Genomic DNA, 16,229 nt, shown 5'->3' on the forward strand with positions numbered 1-16,229 from the left:
TGAGTGATGATATCAGCCCACTGGAGGCCTGTTAACACTGACATGAGATCAGCACATCCATCCTCACTAAACATGAAGAACTGGAGAAATACAAACTTCTTCAGGATGGCAGTATTGCTTGGTTTTTAATGTTATTTAATTGAGGGTGTTTTGTACAACTTGTGAATTGTGACATTTTGGCAGCTATAATTGGCCACAAACATTCCCTGTCGATTCTCTGTAGTCTGTCTATCATGCCTTAAACCAACAAAAATTAGAAGTACAATTTTGACTGAATAATGAGTATTAATGGGGCAGTGATTTGCTAGAATGTGACCATTCAATAATGCTGTAACATTTATTATTTATCTGCACATAATTTGAAGCTGCCGTATGTCATTTTTTGGGTGTTGCAATCCAGTTTAAATTGCAGAATAAACTAATTAATAATCAATAACAATGAATTAACAACCCCATTACTTAAAGTAGAATACAAAGGCATAGGCAGTATGAATTTGTGATTGACTTTCTTAGGAGTGAAACACGTTCAGACTGCAGGCAAATCATATTTTTTCTCAGATCAGATCTTTTTAGGCAGACTGTCTGCACTATTCAAGTGTTCAAATCTGGTTTGTGTGTTCAGACATGACCAGTCTTTCTGCATGGGTTGCATCGGTAACGACGCAGGCGTATCTATGTATGTGACGAGGCTTTCAAAACAGATGCAGGAAAACTGGAGGTGCATCACTCCAAAGAAGCGCCACTAAATATTGTAGAAACTTAATTTTCTGTAAAGTTGCTTTGCAATGATTTGTATCGTAAAAAGCGCTATACAAATAAACTTGAATTGAAGCACCCTGTCGAGTCACGGTGCACAAGGAAAACTCAGAAACGGAGGAGACTGCTATATAATTAGATTTTATTCAGACATGGTTTGGACTTTTTAGTTTTAGGCATCTGCCTGTAGCAGAATATATTTGAAACTTACATTGTGAACATTATGTGTGATGTCTCTCATGTATATTGTTTATGTTACTCTACGTGGCCTTGTGAATTGCCCCATGGGACAAATAAAGCGTCTGAAATCGGAAATTTAAATATTGTTATAATCACAGAAGGCTTCAGCTTCGTTTGAATACTGTATGAATACTTTCCGTCAACAGCTTTGACATTATTGTTGTGTGTCTTGTCTTGTTGAAATCCAGTTTGAGCAGCCAGAGCTACATCTGTAAAAATCACCTCCACTTGAATCATATTTGGGGGGAAAAAATCCGATTTCATGTGTTTTTTGCTGTTCAGACATTCAAAAACCCATCTGGACAATAACTGGATATGAAAAAAAAAAAAAAAAAAAAAAAAATATTGTTTCCATGTTGCAGGCAAACCCCTTGCATTGTGTTGAGGTTTTGTCTCACTAACGATGAGCTCACGTCAGATATTGTTAATTTTTTTTGTTTTTTTTTTTTTTTTATTTGTGATGTGTGATGTAAGGTTGGGGGTTCGGTTTGTGTGCAGTGTGGTGGCGTCTCACGTCAGTCACCTGCCCTCCACCAGCCTCAGCTTCATCTGGATCGCTCCTCCGCCCGGCACCGGCTGCGTCAACTTCATGTGAGTCACGCATCCAACACCCACAGCTCATGCATACCACACCGCTCTATTTCAGGCATGAGGAATCTCTGGGGGAAAAAAAAACATTACAAAAATCTGACATCATGAGGCAGATTCTTCATGAGTGAGTGAATCCTGAGGCTCACCTGAGAGATTGTTGTGTTTGCATAAAACATGCCACGCTTCCCGAAACCAAACCCTTCTCTGATGTAGGTTTGCAATAAACATGCATGAGGTTTCAAATCAGCAGAAGGCCAGACCCTGTTTCTCAGAAAAATCATGTTCTAATCTGAGAAATGCAGACCTGCCGAGAAGAGCTTTTCCTCCACACATCTAGATGTCACTCTTTCGATTCTCAGCACAGAATCAAGAATGAGGTCAGGTGTGAATACTCATGCTGCCTTCACATGCTATCAGAATTATCAGTTTCCTAGTCAGAAATTGGACATGAACTGCCTCTTAAGTTATATTTATGACTGGGAAACGTTGAGATCATTTTGATGCCTGAGTTTCCTAGTGAAGCCGCCATTAACATTTTATCTGTTTTGTTGTTTTAAACAATCATTGCCATTACATGTATATTTACATATTATAAGTAGCCTTTCAAAACTGCATTTATTTAAATGAAATTCCAACATTGTCAGAATACTGTATATGTTTATATGCCTGTAGACAATTGGGATGCTACTTTTTATTTAAAATCTGTTGGATAGTAACAAAATATCTTCAATGCATTTTGGCTTTAATAAGATTTCCTCAAGAAATTGGCAGGATTGAACCTGCTGCCCTGCATGATCCCTGTTCTTTCTCTCAACACACTTGAATACGAAAGAATATGTGCAGGAATTAGTGCTCTCAGTATAATGACAGACTGCTCAGAGATGTCTTATTTTGTGCTTTAAACTCCACACAAAGGCAAAGTAAAGCACTCAATGCTTCTTGTCAGTTTGTGCAGATACACACATATATTACACTCTGATCTCAAGGGTAAATATGTCGATTTGCCAGCTCATATAGAGGCGAACAATTATTGCTAATAGCGGTGAGATGTATGTTTGCAGTTTACTATAGCTCAGAGAACAAGCACACAGATGGAGACAGCGCCTCCGATCGTCCGCCGTGTCCATTACGCTGCTCTTCTGTCAGAGCCAAACCCTCATTTAAGAGCCGATTTTCAGGATTCATGATGTGGTCGTACGCTGGCACACTTCACGGTTTTCCCGTCTTTGTCAGGTGTGCCGATAACAAATCTCTGATGGCGAGGCCGCAGGTCAGAAGAGCCTTGCGTGTGTCGGTCCTGTGCACACGCGTGTGTCCGTGTCGTCCTGCCGTTTGTCACTTTGAGAGTTTATGTCGGGCGAACAGAGAGCAGCATTTCTGAGCGTTCAAGGCCGAGTGTTCAGCCTCCATTCATAACCCTGCCATGAAAGCATGATGGGAAAAAAGCGAGGCGAGGAGTGTTTAGGCATTTCTGTTATTACGATTAATTGTGGTGGAATGGAGTCCGGGCTGTTTGTGATGGACCATCTGTTCAGGGCAGCCTGTGTTTCTGGAACATACACAACAGCAATGTTCTGTGTGCTTATTGTTATTTTCCTTTTCCTGGAAAGAGTCAATCATATATAATGTCTTTGGCTAAACAAACCAATGCCAGATGTAATGTGAGTGAACTGAGGCGATAAAATGACCAGCTGAAGAAGTGAAGAATGACAGAGAGATGGAGGAGGACAGTTTGAACAAACGAACGACGCAAAGAGAGTTTCCATTGTTTAAATGTGGAAGCTCAAACACAGCAAGCTCGACATCCAGTGAACATTTATTTAACTGTCAGCCGTAACCTGTGAAATTCACAGACAGAAACTGTGGCATTACCTGCACAATACAGAAATATCCCCTAAATGATATACAGATGGTATGTAGTCCTTTGTGTAAAAGGAAGTATGTATAAGTAATGCCAAATACTGTTCTCACAGATGATATCATATTAACTACCTGGAATATTAATGAAATAATAGACAACTTAAGTGTATTAAAGTGAGACATTTTTATGACTGTTTCTAACTTTTTAATAAGGTCAGAATTAACCATTTTGTTTTAAAGTACAATGTAAATCTTTATGTTTTAATAATCTTTTGTCATTCTTTAAAGAAGTACACTTATTTTGATGTGTCGACTAACATACTAAAGTTAAAGTACTTGTTGATAATATTTTTAAATTATAAGTTCTTCAGTATTGAATTTCATGTTAATATATTTTAAATGTACTAAATTGCAAATGTGTAAATAGAAAGATATTTAAATACATGGAAGTCAAGTTTAAATAGAAATTACATATTTTACCATAAATGCTTCTCAGTACAGCAGTAACCTTAACCATAACAGAAAGACAATAAAAGCAATTATGAAATTACATATAAAATTTCACTTTATTTCTGTAACACTTAGCACATTTTTTAAAGTGTACTTGTTTTTGTTTTTTTCACAAGAGTTGTGTGTATATATTTGGTTGATTGACGCATTAAGGATCTGGATGCCTCTTCAGTGTCCAGTTATACGAGATGTTGGGACAATCGATGATGCGGTCAGGAGGAGCTAATGATGAGCTGTGTGTGCTTGACCTCAGATCTGAGCAGATCTGCTGAATGAACTCTGTGTCCAGAATAAAGCACTGAACCTCATGTTATCTGTAGAGACTGAGATCACAGTCACACTCTACAGTCCCTTCAGACCCCAGATGATGTCAGACTGCCTTAATGCTCTTGTTTGTAATTAGCTCTTAACTGTTGTCAAGGTCATTTCATTTTCACCTTTACTTAAATGACTTGCAGTGACCCGGTATAATGAGCAGGTAATTTGCCAACAGCTCCCTGGAAGCCTCCTCTAAACGCTCATTAAATCTGCATGCGCCGAGGGAGCGCTCTCGACAACAAACGCTTCCTCGCTCTCTATTCATTCCACAACACGCCGTAATTTGATCAACGCAGGCGGTTAGACTCTCACGTCTTTCAGACAAAATAAGATAAGAGGAGAGAAATGCAGGCTAAATATTGTTTTGCCTCATGCTGATTGATTACTCGTCAGCCGTCGCAGCTGGCGCTCAACAAGAGAGATCAATCAGCCAATTAAAGCATTATTTTAAAGGCTAAATCCAAATGTGCAAAATGAGTGTGGAACAGGCGGGACACTGGGTGTAATTCCTGTTATTAATCTTGATTAGAGAGCAGTGCGATGTTGTGCTGTTAGAGGCTGAGTTTGAGCTCTCAGCAGCAGAAGCGTGTTTGTGATCCACACGCGTGTGACGGGCCGCTGTCACTGAGGGACTGGGGTGGGGTCAGCTGTCACACGGGTGCTGTGTGGTCCGTTTGTGAGGACAGCAATGTGTGTTCACATGAGAACTCTAATCAACATAACAACCCGTTTCCAGAAGCTTCTAGCAGTGCTGACTGAAATGCTGTCACTTATTTATGCCTGTGTGTGTGTGTGTGTGTGTGTGTGTATGTGTGTGTGTGTGTGTGTGTGTATTTGTGTGTGTTTGTGTGTGTTTGTGTGTGTGTGTGTGTGTGTGTGTGTGTGTGTGTGTGTGTGTGTGTGTGTGTGTCTGTGTGTGTCAGAAGCTTCTAGCAGTGCTGACTGAAATGCTGTCACTTATTTATGCCTGTAACAGTGAATATGGAATAGATTTAGGGCTGGGTGATAAATGAAATCATCTTGAGATGGCGATGATAAGCTCTGGTCATTTTGACTTGAATCTAACAGCAGAAGTAAATGTGACAGCAGCAGTCAGTGCGTGTCTCTAATAGTCTACAGGCTGCGTGTGTCTCTGTGTGTAGTTGTGTGTAGTTAAACACATGAAGCTTGCATTGTTTCAGTGACATGAACTTTATCTCCAGAGTCACTGCAGCAGCTTGACAGTGTTTACTTGGAGAAAAACTACCGTCAAACACACACTGAATGTAAATGTATATATATATTTAGCTCCTGCTCTTGCTCTGTGTTTCTGTGTTATTCACCCGTGTTTGATTTCTTGTTTTGTCAAATAACTTCTCATTTGGATCCGTCTGACCTCGTCTGTGTCCCAGCATAACAATCAGACAACCAATGTATTTTTTATCCATTTTAATCTGTTAAGTTCTGTTGTGCAGCATCTTCTTTGTGAATTATGATTTTAATGCGTTTGATTATGTTTTTTTTTTTTGTAATTTTCTTTTATTGATTTTTTGATTTGATTAAATTAATTTTTTTGTTTTTTTTGACTTATTTTGATGTTTTGATTTGATTAAAATATCTGGCAACAGCTTTAAAACATACGTAAGACTGTGTAAATGGGCACATATGCTTTATAATGTACAGCATTTTATACATGTAAGCAATAATAATGGAATAAAAAAAAATGTTATTTCACAGTTGATGTACCACTAGAGAGGTGGATAAAGTGCACCTTTATCTCGTTGTTCTTCTCTTTTGCTTTGACTTCTCTTTTGCTTTGCCATCATGACTAGTCAAAGCAGACCTGACGCAGTCAGTCTAGTCTGTGTAATTGTTCGAGTGAATCGCTGATCCTCTCTGATGTGCCACAGGTCTTCAGCGCTTCATACACATGTTTGCATGTCACGCAGTGTTCATTTATTAATCATGAGGTCATTAGCATTCCTGTAGTTTGAACAGTAGATCATGACACTAACAACGCCAGTGTCCTGGGTTCACTATCCAGGGAACGCATGAACTGATCCAATGTTTTCTGATGAAAGTCACTTAAGATGCACATGCATAAATGGCATGTGATGTAAGGAGCATGGGTGTCATATGCATAAATGTCATGTGATTTTAATGGGATGTATTAATCAGGATCAGAAAGAGTCTGTTCACACACACGCAAGAATATAATAATAATAATAATAGCATTAAAACAAGACAAAGAAAGTAAATATAATACAATACAGCAGTGCAAATATGGAGAGAATATAGAATAGACAGATTGTCTGAATGTACAGATATACAGCTATTCACAGGTTTGTATGTGTGTTGTTCAAAGTTCACAAAGATACACATTTTGTCTGGACTGAGTGATTCTGACGTGTGCTGGAGAGTCTTGTCTCTCTGTCTCTACACCTTCTTCTTCACTGAAGCATGATGTCCTCAGAGCTCACCAGCTGGCCATCTGTGAGAGAAACACACGTACTGAACCCAGATACTCGCCCGCTCGTCCACTCTAATCAGATATACAGCAGGACGTATTAAACTAACACATCAGATCAGTCAGATGTCCTCGTGGCTGGTTGTCAGTTCTGTACACGAAGTTAAGTGTCTTTTGAAGCCAAAGTCAAATGAAATTTGAACGATCACAGTAAGAAATAATGTCCATACCTCAAACCTTGAACACACTTCAAAAGCTGTGTTAAACATTCATCTCCAGAGTTTCACAGTGTTTCACAGTGAAAGCTGCTTACAATACAGTAAGCAAGGTTGTTTTAAATGTGTTATGCCAGACCAAACATGTATGAAAATAACTACACATATTTTTATCTTCCTTGACACCAGACTTTGTGTGAGTAAGAGCATTAAACATATTAAATGAAGCACATTACTGCGTGTTTTTCCTCTAACGTTGCCATATTAGCGAACAAGCCGTCTGGGACTCGTTTCATAAATATTGAAGTGCTGTGCTCCAACGTAACCTCCTGCTCTTCATTATGCTCGATGTTTTATTCATAAATCCCATTTCCAAATTTGTCTTTACCAAGCCCTGAAAGATGAATGTGATTTTGTTGTTTTTGCTGTCCCCCCCAACATCTCTCCCTTTTGCAGTTTGTTATTTATTCATGAGATGTTTTTTTGGTTATTCATGAGAGCAGAAGCATAAATGCCTCACAGCCATAAATGCTTTCGGTGTCAGAGACTGAATCTGAAACAACAGTCCAGCAAAACTCCTTCTGCTGACCTCATGCCAAAATGTGCTTTCTTAAACAAGCAATATTTCATAGTAAATTAAAATAGTGTAATATGTATAAGCTTCATATTCCTATTTAGAGTTTAAGTGATTTGCACCTGCTGATTAGCTTGTTCTAGGGTTTGGTTTAGGTTAGTTCTAAACTCAGGACACTGTTTAGAATTTATTAACCTGCTTTGAGTTAGTTTATGAATGTGTATTAATATGTTTGGTGGCAGTGGCGCCGTGGGTGAACCATCCCTTCTGCCACCCCTAAATCAAACTAATTTTACATATTTTTTTTCTATTTTATATAAATGCATATATTTAAATTATTCAGGCCAATAATAAGTTTTACAGGAGAGATGGATTTTGTTGATATCAGTTTCAGTGCTATCAGCCCTATAGAGTGTTATTACACTAATTGCATTTATTGAGCACATCTAAGAATTAAGTAAGTTTTATTTATAGAGTACATTTAAAATTCAGCATTACACTAAAACAATAATAAAATACAGCACATTCAAAAGTAAAGTAAAATTTAAAATAACAACAATAATAATAATACAATTTTAATATCGCCAATTATAACAGTTTCACATTCAATTAAAAGCTCAGAAAGGCAAGAGAGGAAAAATGTGTCTTAAGTCGAAAAATGTAAAACAAAAGATGAGACATCATCTATACTAGGGTTGGAAAACCTGTCTTCACAGTTAGTATGGATGCAGAAAAACATCCAGAATCCCCAAAACTGCTGTCTATTAAGATGCCATCATCTGTTTCAGTTGAAAGAAGCACATCTACTTAAATCTACCTAATATGTAATTATGTTTTCAACACTTCATGCTCGAAGTGGAATCACCAGCATTGCAGTCAGGAAGCTAAAGCTTTTATGAACTTGCTCTCAATCATTAGACATAAGGCTGTGATAAAGTCTGAAAGCAGTATTATGAGGAGGATCGTCATAAAGCAGACCCTGAAGGCAGCTGTCTTAGATTTCAGACACAGCCTCTGTTGATTTGTCTCTGGCTTTGTTCCATTTGCCCTCCTGTATTTTAGCCCTCACATTTGCCTTGGTTTTTATCAGGTTTTGTTCTTGGATTTTAGTATTTAGAACTTTTTTTCTGTTAATTAAAGCAGCATGATCCTCTTGCTCTCAGTAAGACTCTCTGTGTTACAATAATAGACAATAAATGGTTTTATTAACAAGGTTTGGGAGGAGCATAAATACAGCTGACTTACCTCTATCCATTGACGGTTTATCAGCATCCCTCCTCCACCCCATCTCTTCACTTCGAGTTCATTTTACAATTATACGGGGGGGGGGGGGGGGGGGTACTCTAGGTTTGGGCCACTCCCGAGCTCGGAGCCCTTCCCCGGACAGCACGCCAAATACGCATTATCATACTTCAGCTAATTATATGTAAGTGTGAACTCGTGATGGAGTGAATTAATGGAGGAAGGCATCAGTGAAATGATGAAATGTAAAAGTCTAAAACGAGGTTCTGCGGCAGACAGCAGGTCATCAGCAGTCTTACTGTACATGCAGTTAATGGAGCTACAGGACGACCTGAGCAGCTCTATGACCTGAAAGCAAACAGCTATTCATGTCTGTAGAGGGAAGGAAAGCAGCACAAAGCCTCCATCAGTGAACGCTGTAGAGTCTCTGAGGTCACAGCCAGAGTTACAGAACACAGAAGACTGAACTGCAGGAGCCGCTGCAGGTCTTTATCAGAGATGAGGTGAGATGTTGAGCGAGGAGGCTGTGAAAGCCCACACTCTGTGTGTGTGTGTGTGTGTGTGTGTGTGTGTGTGTGTGTGTGTGTGTGTGTGTGTGTGTGTGTGTGTGTGTGTGTGGACACCCGGGTCTATAGAGCTGCTATTAATACACTCCACTATGGCTGAATTATGTCCACATGCTCTGCTTACAAATGATTCATTCTTTAATAATGCAGAATAATATCTCTGCTTACAGGTTTTTTGTTTTTTTGAATTTTTTATTTATTTATATTTTTTTTTTCACTCTAGGAGTGTAAACGTAAAAAAAAAAAAAAAAAAAAAAAAACCTTCCCACCATGTGATGAATAAAATCAATTAGATTTATTATTCTCTATTTGTGCTTTGGTTCGTATGCTTATAACACCTTTTTCACACACTTTGCTTAAAGACTCAAGGAAGCGTTTTCTTTGAGCAGTAAAATCTCAAAAACATACATCACACAATTACTTAGATGTGTGTGTGTGTGTGTGTGTGTGTGTGTGTGTGTGTGTGTGTGTGTGTGTGTGTGTGTGTGTGTGTGTGTGTGTGTGTGTGTTTGAGGTGTAGTACAGGATTTTTTTTTAATATAGTGAATTGAAATATTTAACAAAAACATTCTTTCATTAGAAGCTTCCAGTAATCAGACTGCAGACTTCAGTCTCAGTGTAGACAGTGTATGTGAATCTTCGGCAGATATGTTTTGTCATACTGATGAAGGGTCTCTGACTCGACCAATTTCAAAAATAAAGCTTTCATAACTTAATGTGAATGTTAGCAACACTTTCTTAGAACATATTTTTGTCAGTCTTGAGGCGTAAGTATTAATCGACCCGCACCCCTGTTTATGGCAATGCAATGAGACCGCTGTCTATAAAGATGGTCCTAGCAGCTCATAAAGCCTCCTCCTCCTCCTGACCTCTTGACCTCTGATCGCTGTCTCTGACATGAAGACCTACAGCCAGATTTCAGTCCCCCACCAGAACTTCAATCCAGCAGAAACACTTCATCTTCTTTTAGGTAATGGGCAAGTTATTGCTCTCCTCTCCTTCTGCTGGCTGACGCTCTGTAATATTTCTCTCTTCCTCTCTGTCTGTTGTCCCTCAGGGCCACAGCGACGCACCGAGGACAGATCATCTTCAAGGACGCTCTGGCGCAGCAGCTCTGTGAGCAGGGAGGTGAGCAGCATCTCTGATCCGTAAGCTTCAGATGGGTGTTAGAGAAATCACAGAAAAACTAAATATACACCAGGTGCAGCACATCATCTGCCAGAACACACATGCATTCTTAGGCCCCGATCAGACAGAATGAGTGTTTCAGGTTTTACTTTTTTAATTTCGAAAAGAGCATTGCGATGTGGGTTTTTTTATGTCGCTAGGCAACCACTGAATCATCTGTCCTGTCAGTCTAATCAAGGATTATAGCGTGAGCGCTCTAAAATCTTTGGTTTGCTGTTAAGTAAACTGTCATATTAGTAGAAACTGCGACAGTTCCTCCTCCATCACTGCCATCTCCAGACGTTTCCAGCTACTCTAAACTTCCTTCATCACAACAGAAGGCCCACCTCTCCATTCATTCGACTGGACAATGGAAGAAAAATGTGAATGATGTGGGACGCTTTTTTTGTTGATCTTTTTTCAACTTCAGGTGCTCAGAGCGCTCCTACAAAAACACAAGGCACAGCAGGCGGCTAAAATGCAAAGTGCCCCGGGCGCATAAACAACGTGCAAAACACTCACTGCCAATAGAAGACAATTTAAAAAAAGGCACCTCTCACTAGAAAAAACTGTTCTGTCTGATCGGGCCGAATGCAGTAACAGTAAAGGTTAAATAGGATGAATGTTGTGCTCACCTGAAGGTCCACCTATACTAACTTACACTATACTTACTAAAATCTGAATACTTACTAAAAAACCGAAATCTCTCCATCTGTGTGTGGAAATACAACTGATGCACACGTTCAACCTTTCAAGCACTCTACTGAATAACACACAATATAAGGACATGAAAGTTTTTCTAGCACTTACACATGAAGATCTTAAAGAAATCCATTTCAAGTTTGAAGGGCTTAAAGCTTTGAGTGGTTAAAGGAATTATAAATATCCCAGCAGGACTGAAGACGTGAAATAGAGAAATGGGGCGAATCTCCGTCAGTGATGAGACATGAGCAGATTAACAAGAGAAGATCTGAGACTGAGAGCCGCTGAAGCTTTAAGAAAGTGAGCGAGGACGGCGCAGACATTTGGCTGGCTGATAATGTTTGAGAGCGGCGTGTGCAGATGTGAGGTTAAGGGTTAGCAAGACTACAACCAGTGAACAACCAGTGAAGAGCGTATTTCAGCAGTGCTGTGGCCTCTAGAGAGCTTCCCGTCTTCTCCATAGGCATTTACAAACAATCAGACAAAACCAGCTCTGAGATGAATAACATTGCAGCATTCAAAGCAAAAACACAACAGTACTAGGGAAAAATCAATGCAGAGTTCAGTCATACTAAAATACACCAGTATTAGTCTATGTAGTGTATGTCACTGTACAGCACTATAGAGAGCAGATATTAACCTTAGTTTACATCAAAGCTAGATAATCTGCAGGATGAAAGACGCATCATCATCCTGATTCAGAAGATTTGATGAAGATTTGTGTGTCTGCCCTTGTGAAAAAGAAATGTCCTTTTAAAAAGAGTGTTTATTATGGACATAAAATAATATGCTTACGTATGAATGGAATGTACTTTTGTTTTTTTGGACACTTACTGAAAATGAATTATACTGTTAAAATTTGTATGAAATACAGTTAGCTGAACTGCAGAGTGCTTATTTTGACCCTCTTAAAAGTGTAATTTTTAAAATTTTAAAAACTTTTAAAAAGTGGACTTTAGTGTGGTAAAAAAAAACCATAGTCATGAAAGTGTCTCTCTTTTTAGTCACCTACCTGGCCTTTTATGTCATTCAAGTTATCAAGTTAGTTTTTAAAAATATATACTTTTAAGATTTAAAGTACACTGCAAGTGCACATTCAATACAACATTACACTTTATTACAGTGTAATTACACCATTAAGTACTGAGTACTATTTTGTCTTTAACGTGTACTGTACGTACTTTATGGTTAGGGTTAAGGTTTGGTTTAGAGTTAGCTGCATGTAATAATACATTATTTACAGTTGTTACTATAGTAAGAGCATGCAACCTGTAACAAGGACATTGTAAAATAAAGTGTTACCTACACTTCTTTTTCACAAGAGTACTTTTTTATGTGATAACTGTGTTTATAAAAAGCAATCGGGATGACAGCAGTCTAAGTGTGGATATTGTGCATCAAATTCAAATATGTAAGTGGTTTGAGAGTTTAGAGAGACAGTGGTTCACGTTAAGATTTGTGACAGTGATTTCTGTGGTACTATTGATTCTGACTGATAGATTTTAGGCAGTGCTGAATGCAAAATGTTAAACATCTCACAGACTAGCAGCACATTTCATCATTCAACAGACTCTGAACTCAGAGTAGATCTGTGCTAACAGCTTTATATGTTATTTTTATGGAGAAAATGAATGGATTTGTCCCTCTGAAACCACACTGTTGCATTTTATTACCCACTGTTTACCATTAGTTTCCTTGCAGTAAGAGAACAATCATCAAATGTATGAAAGTGAAACGAGCCAGAAGACTAGCTGGAATGAATTGACAAATGACAGCATGTATCCACAGATAAACACATAAAGGCATGCTAAACAGACATAAAAGACTATCAGAGTAGTAGAACTTCACTGAGAGAGTGAGAGAGAGAGAGAGAGAGCTGCAGATGACGCTAGTATATCAAAGAGTGATATCTGTGACAGGTCGGGATGAGGAAAGGCGACCAGAGAACTCTGCAATTTCCAGCAGCTCCATAAATTAGTGCTTTATGGGACACACTGGACTCGTATCCCTGAGGATTGATTATCGAAAAGTGACTATAACTCACGGGGGGCGAACACTGTTGGGCAGAGGAGAGGAGAGGAGGATGATCAGAAGCAGAGCAGATATACGACAGCAGACACGCGGCCTCTAGATGGAGAGAAGCGCTAAAGATGAAAGATGTGTCGCTGGAAAATAATGTCCTGTGCCTCAGACACCCAAATGCCAGCGCTCGCACCGTTTAATAACACCCAGTGCCAACTTTCATCCGAATGTCCGGCTTTGCATTAGAGAAGTTGGAGAATGAACTGGCCCGCTCCAAATCTGCAGCCGAGGCTCATGGGAAGCACGGAACTGTTAAACTGTCAGTGTAAGCCAGTCGCATTAGCACAGCTCTACAGGAAGAGCGGCGGAGGTAATTAAGTTCTTAAGAAAGCAATCGAGGATTAAACTAAGCCTGAAACGAGTGTGACTGTCTGCTGTGTGAACGCCTGATGTAGATAGAAGAAGAGGTCGACGAATGTATGGCAGAGAATGAGAGCAGAACTCCACAGACAAAGATCATGTGCAGGGAGAAATTATTACACTCATTGTGTGTGTGTGTGTGTGTCAAGTCTCCTTTATTTGTATAGTGCTTTATACAATACAGATGGTGTCAAAGCAGATTTACAGTGTTAAACAGGAAAATAGTGTGTTGATAATGCAAACAAAATTCGATTCTGCTAAAGAAGCTCGAAAAAGAAGACAATAGTAAACAATAAATTTTTCAGTTAAAGTCAGTTCATTGTTGATTCAGTGATGTCATCGTCCAGCTCAGTTCAGCTCTCTTTTAATAGTGCAGTCAAGGCCATAATATTGCCAAGTATTAAGCATCCCCAACTAAGTAAGCCAAAGGCTGGTTCCTGTGGTCTTGTGCCGATGGTTGTCGAGGTGATGAGGTCTTTGCAGGGGATCTGTCTCTGAGATGCATCTAGTTGACGGGGTCTCCGCTACCATTCAGGACTGACATAGAGGTTGTCTCTAGGTGCTAATCCATATTTGATCTTGATACAGACTGGATCTGGTGGCTACGGTGACCTCAGAATAAGAGAGAAACAGACTAATATTAGCCTAGATGCCATTCTTCTTTCGATGAAGCGAGTACATTGGGTGTTATGGGAAGTGTTCCGGTTCTGGTTGACCTAATTATTGAAGCCTAAAAATCTTTTAATGGATTTGAAATATGGAAATGTAATAGTGTGTTATGTGTAAGCCAGGTTAAAGAGATGGGTCTTTAATCTAGATTTAAACTGCAAGAGTGTGTCTGCCTCCCGAACAATGTTAGGTAGGTTATTCCAGAGTTTAGGCGCTAAATAGTAGAAGGATCTGCCGCCCGCAGTTGACTTTGATATTCTAGGTATTATCAAATTACCAGAGTTTTGAGAACGCAGCGGATGTGGAGGACTATAATGTAACAAGAGCTTGTTTTAAATACTGAGGTGCTAAACCATTCAGGGCTTTATAAGTAATAAGCAAGATTTTAAAATCTATACGATGTTTGATAGGGAGCCAGTGTAGTGTTGACAGGACCGGGCTAATATGATCATACTTCCTGGTTCTAGTAAGAACTCTAGCTGCTGCATTTTGGACTAACTGGAGTTTGTTTACTAAGCGTGCAGAACAACCACCCAGTAGAGCATTACAATAATCTAACCTTGAGGTCATAAACGCATGGATTAACATTTCTGCATTTGACATTGAGAGCATAGGCCGTAATTTAGATATATTTTTGAGATGGAAAAATGCAGGTTTTACAAATTCTAGAAACGTGTCTTTCTAAGGAAAGGTTGCTATCAAATAGCTACACCTAGGTTCCTAACTGATGACGAAGAATTGACAGAGAAGCCATCAAGTCTTAGACAGTGTTCTAGGTTATTACATGCAGAGTTTTTAGGTCCTATAATTAACACCTCTGTTTTTTCAGAATTTAGCAGTAAGAAATTAGTTGTCATCCAGTTTTTTATATCGACTATGCATTCCATTTTTCAAATTGGTATATTTCACCGGGCCATGAAGAAACATAGAGCTGAGAATCATCAGCATAACAGTGAAAGCTAACACCGTGTTTCCTGATGATATCTCCCAAGGGTAACATGTAAAGCGTGAAGAGTAACGGCCCTAGTACTGAGCCTTGAGGTACTCCATACTGCACTTGTGATCGATATGATACCTCTTCATTCACTGTTATGAACTGATGCTGGTCATATAAGTATGATTTAAACCATGCTAATGCACTTCCATTAATGCCAACAAAGTTTTTTAGTCTATGCAAAAGAATGTTGTGGTCAATAGTGTCGAACGCAGCGATAAGATCCAATAGCACTAATATAGAGATACAACCACGATCAGATGATAAGAGCAGGTCATTTGTAACTCTAAGGAGAGCAGTCTCAGTACTATGATACGGTCTAAATCCTGACTGGAGATCCTCACAGATACCATTTCTCTCTAAGAAGGAATATAATTGTGAGGACACTGCCTTTTCTAGTATTTTTGGAGAGATTCAAGATCATTCTGTAATTAACCAGTTCTCCAGGGTCAAGGTTTGGTTTTTTGTTGTTGATGTTGTTGCTGTTAGGCTTAGGGTTAGGGTTTGTTTTTATGAGAGCCAATTTAAAGTTTTTTGGGACATATCCTAATGACAATAATGAAATTATAATATTCAGAAGAGGATCTATGACTTTTGGAAGAACCTCTTAGTAGCTTAGATGGAATGGACCTTTTTCACAAGACTGTCATGACGCGTTTAATGGTCATCAGCATCGGAAATCCTTGAAAGTTTTTCATATTTGTATTATTATTATTTTTTAAATGTAGGTACATTTATAAAACTATTTTTTGTAATATATCACCTTTGCATCAAATTACAAAAATTTGGGTTTATGAGAGGGACGGCAAATTTGACATCGTTCTCTCTTCTGGCTTCCATTATCAGTCTTGATATTGAAAGTCACGAAAACACTATCGTGGAGTTTTTCTTTTGCTATTTGAGCAAATGAGAATGCAAAAAAATATATTTGTGGTAC

At 38.9% G+C, this 16,229-nt stretch overlaps 1 protein-coding gene across 1 annotated transcript in view; it reads left to right on the plus strand.

Moving 5' to 3' along the window:
• Positions 1-16,229, plus strand: part of reln (reelin) — a 92,432-nt gene that overhangs the window by 25,242 nt on the left and 50,961 nt on the right. Inside the window, 2 exon segments of the mRNA XM_042774805.1 lie at positions 1,471-1,587; positions 10,376-10,446. Of these exon segments, the coding sequence (XP_042630739.1) occupies positions 1,471-1,587; positions 10,376-10,446 (188 nt within the window).

Source organism: Cyprinus carpio, chromosome A18, assembly GCF_018340385.1.
Source record: "Cyprinus carpio isolate SPL01 chromosome A18, ASM1834038v1, whole genome shotgun sequence".
NCBI classification, from domain to species: domain Eukaryota; kingdom Metazoa; phylum Chordata; class Actinopteri; order Cypriniformes; family Cyprinidae; genus Cyprinus; species Cyprinus carpio.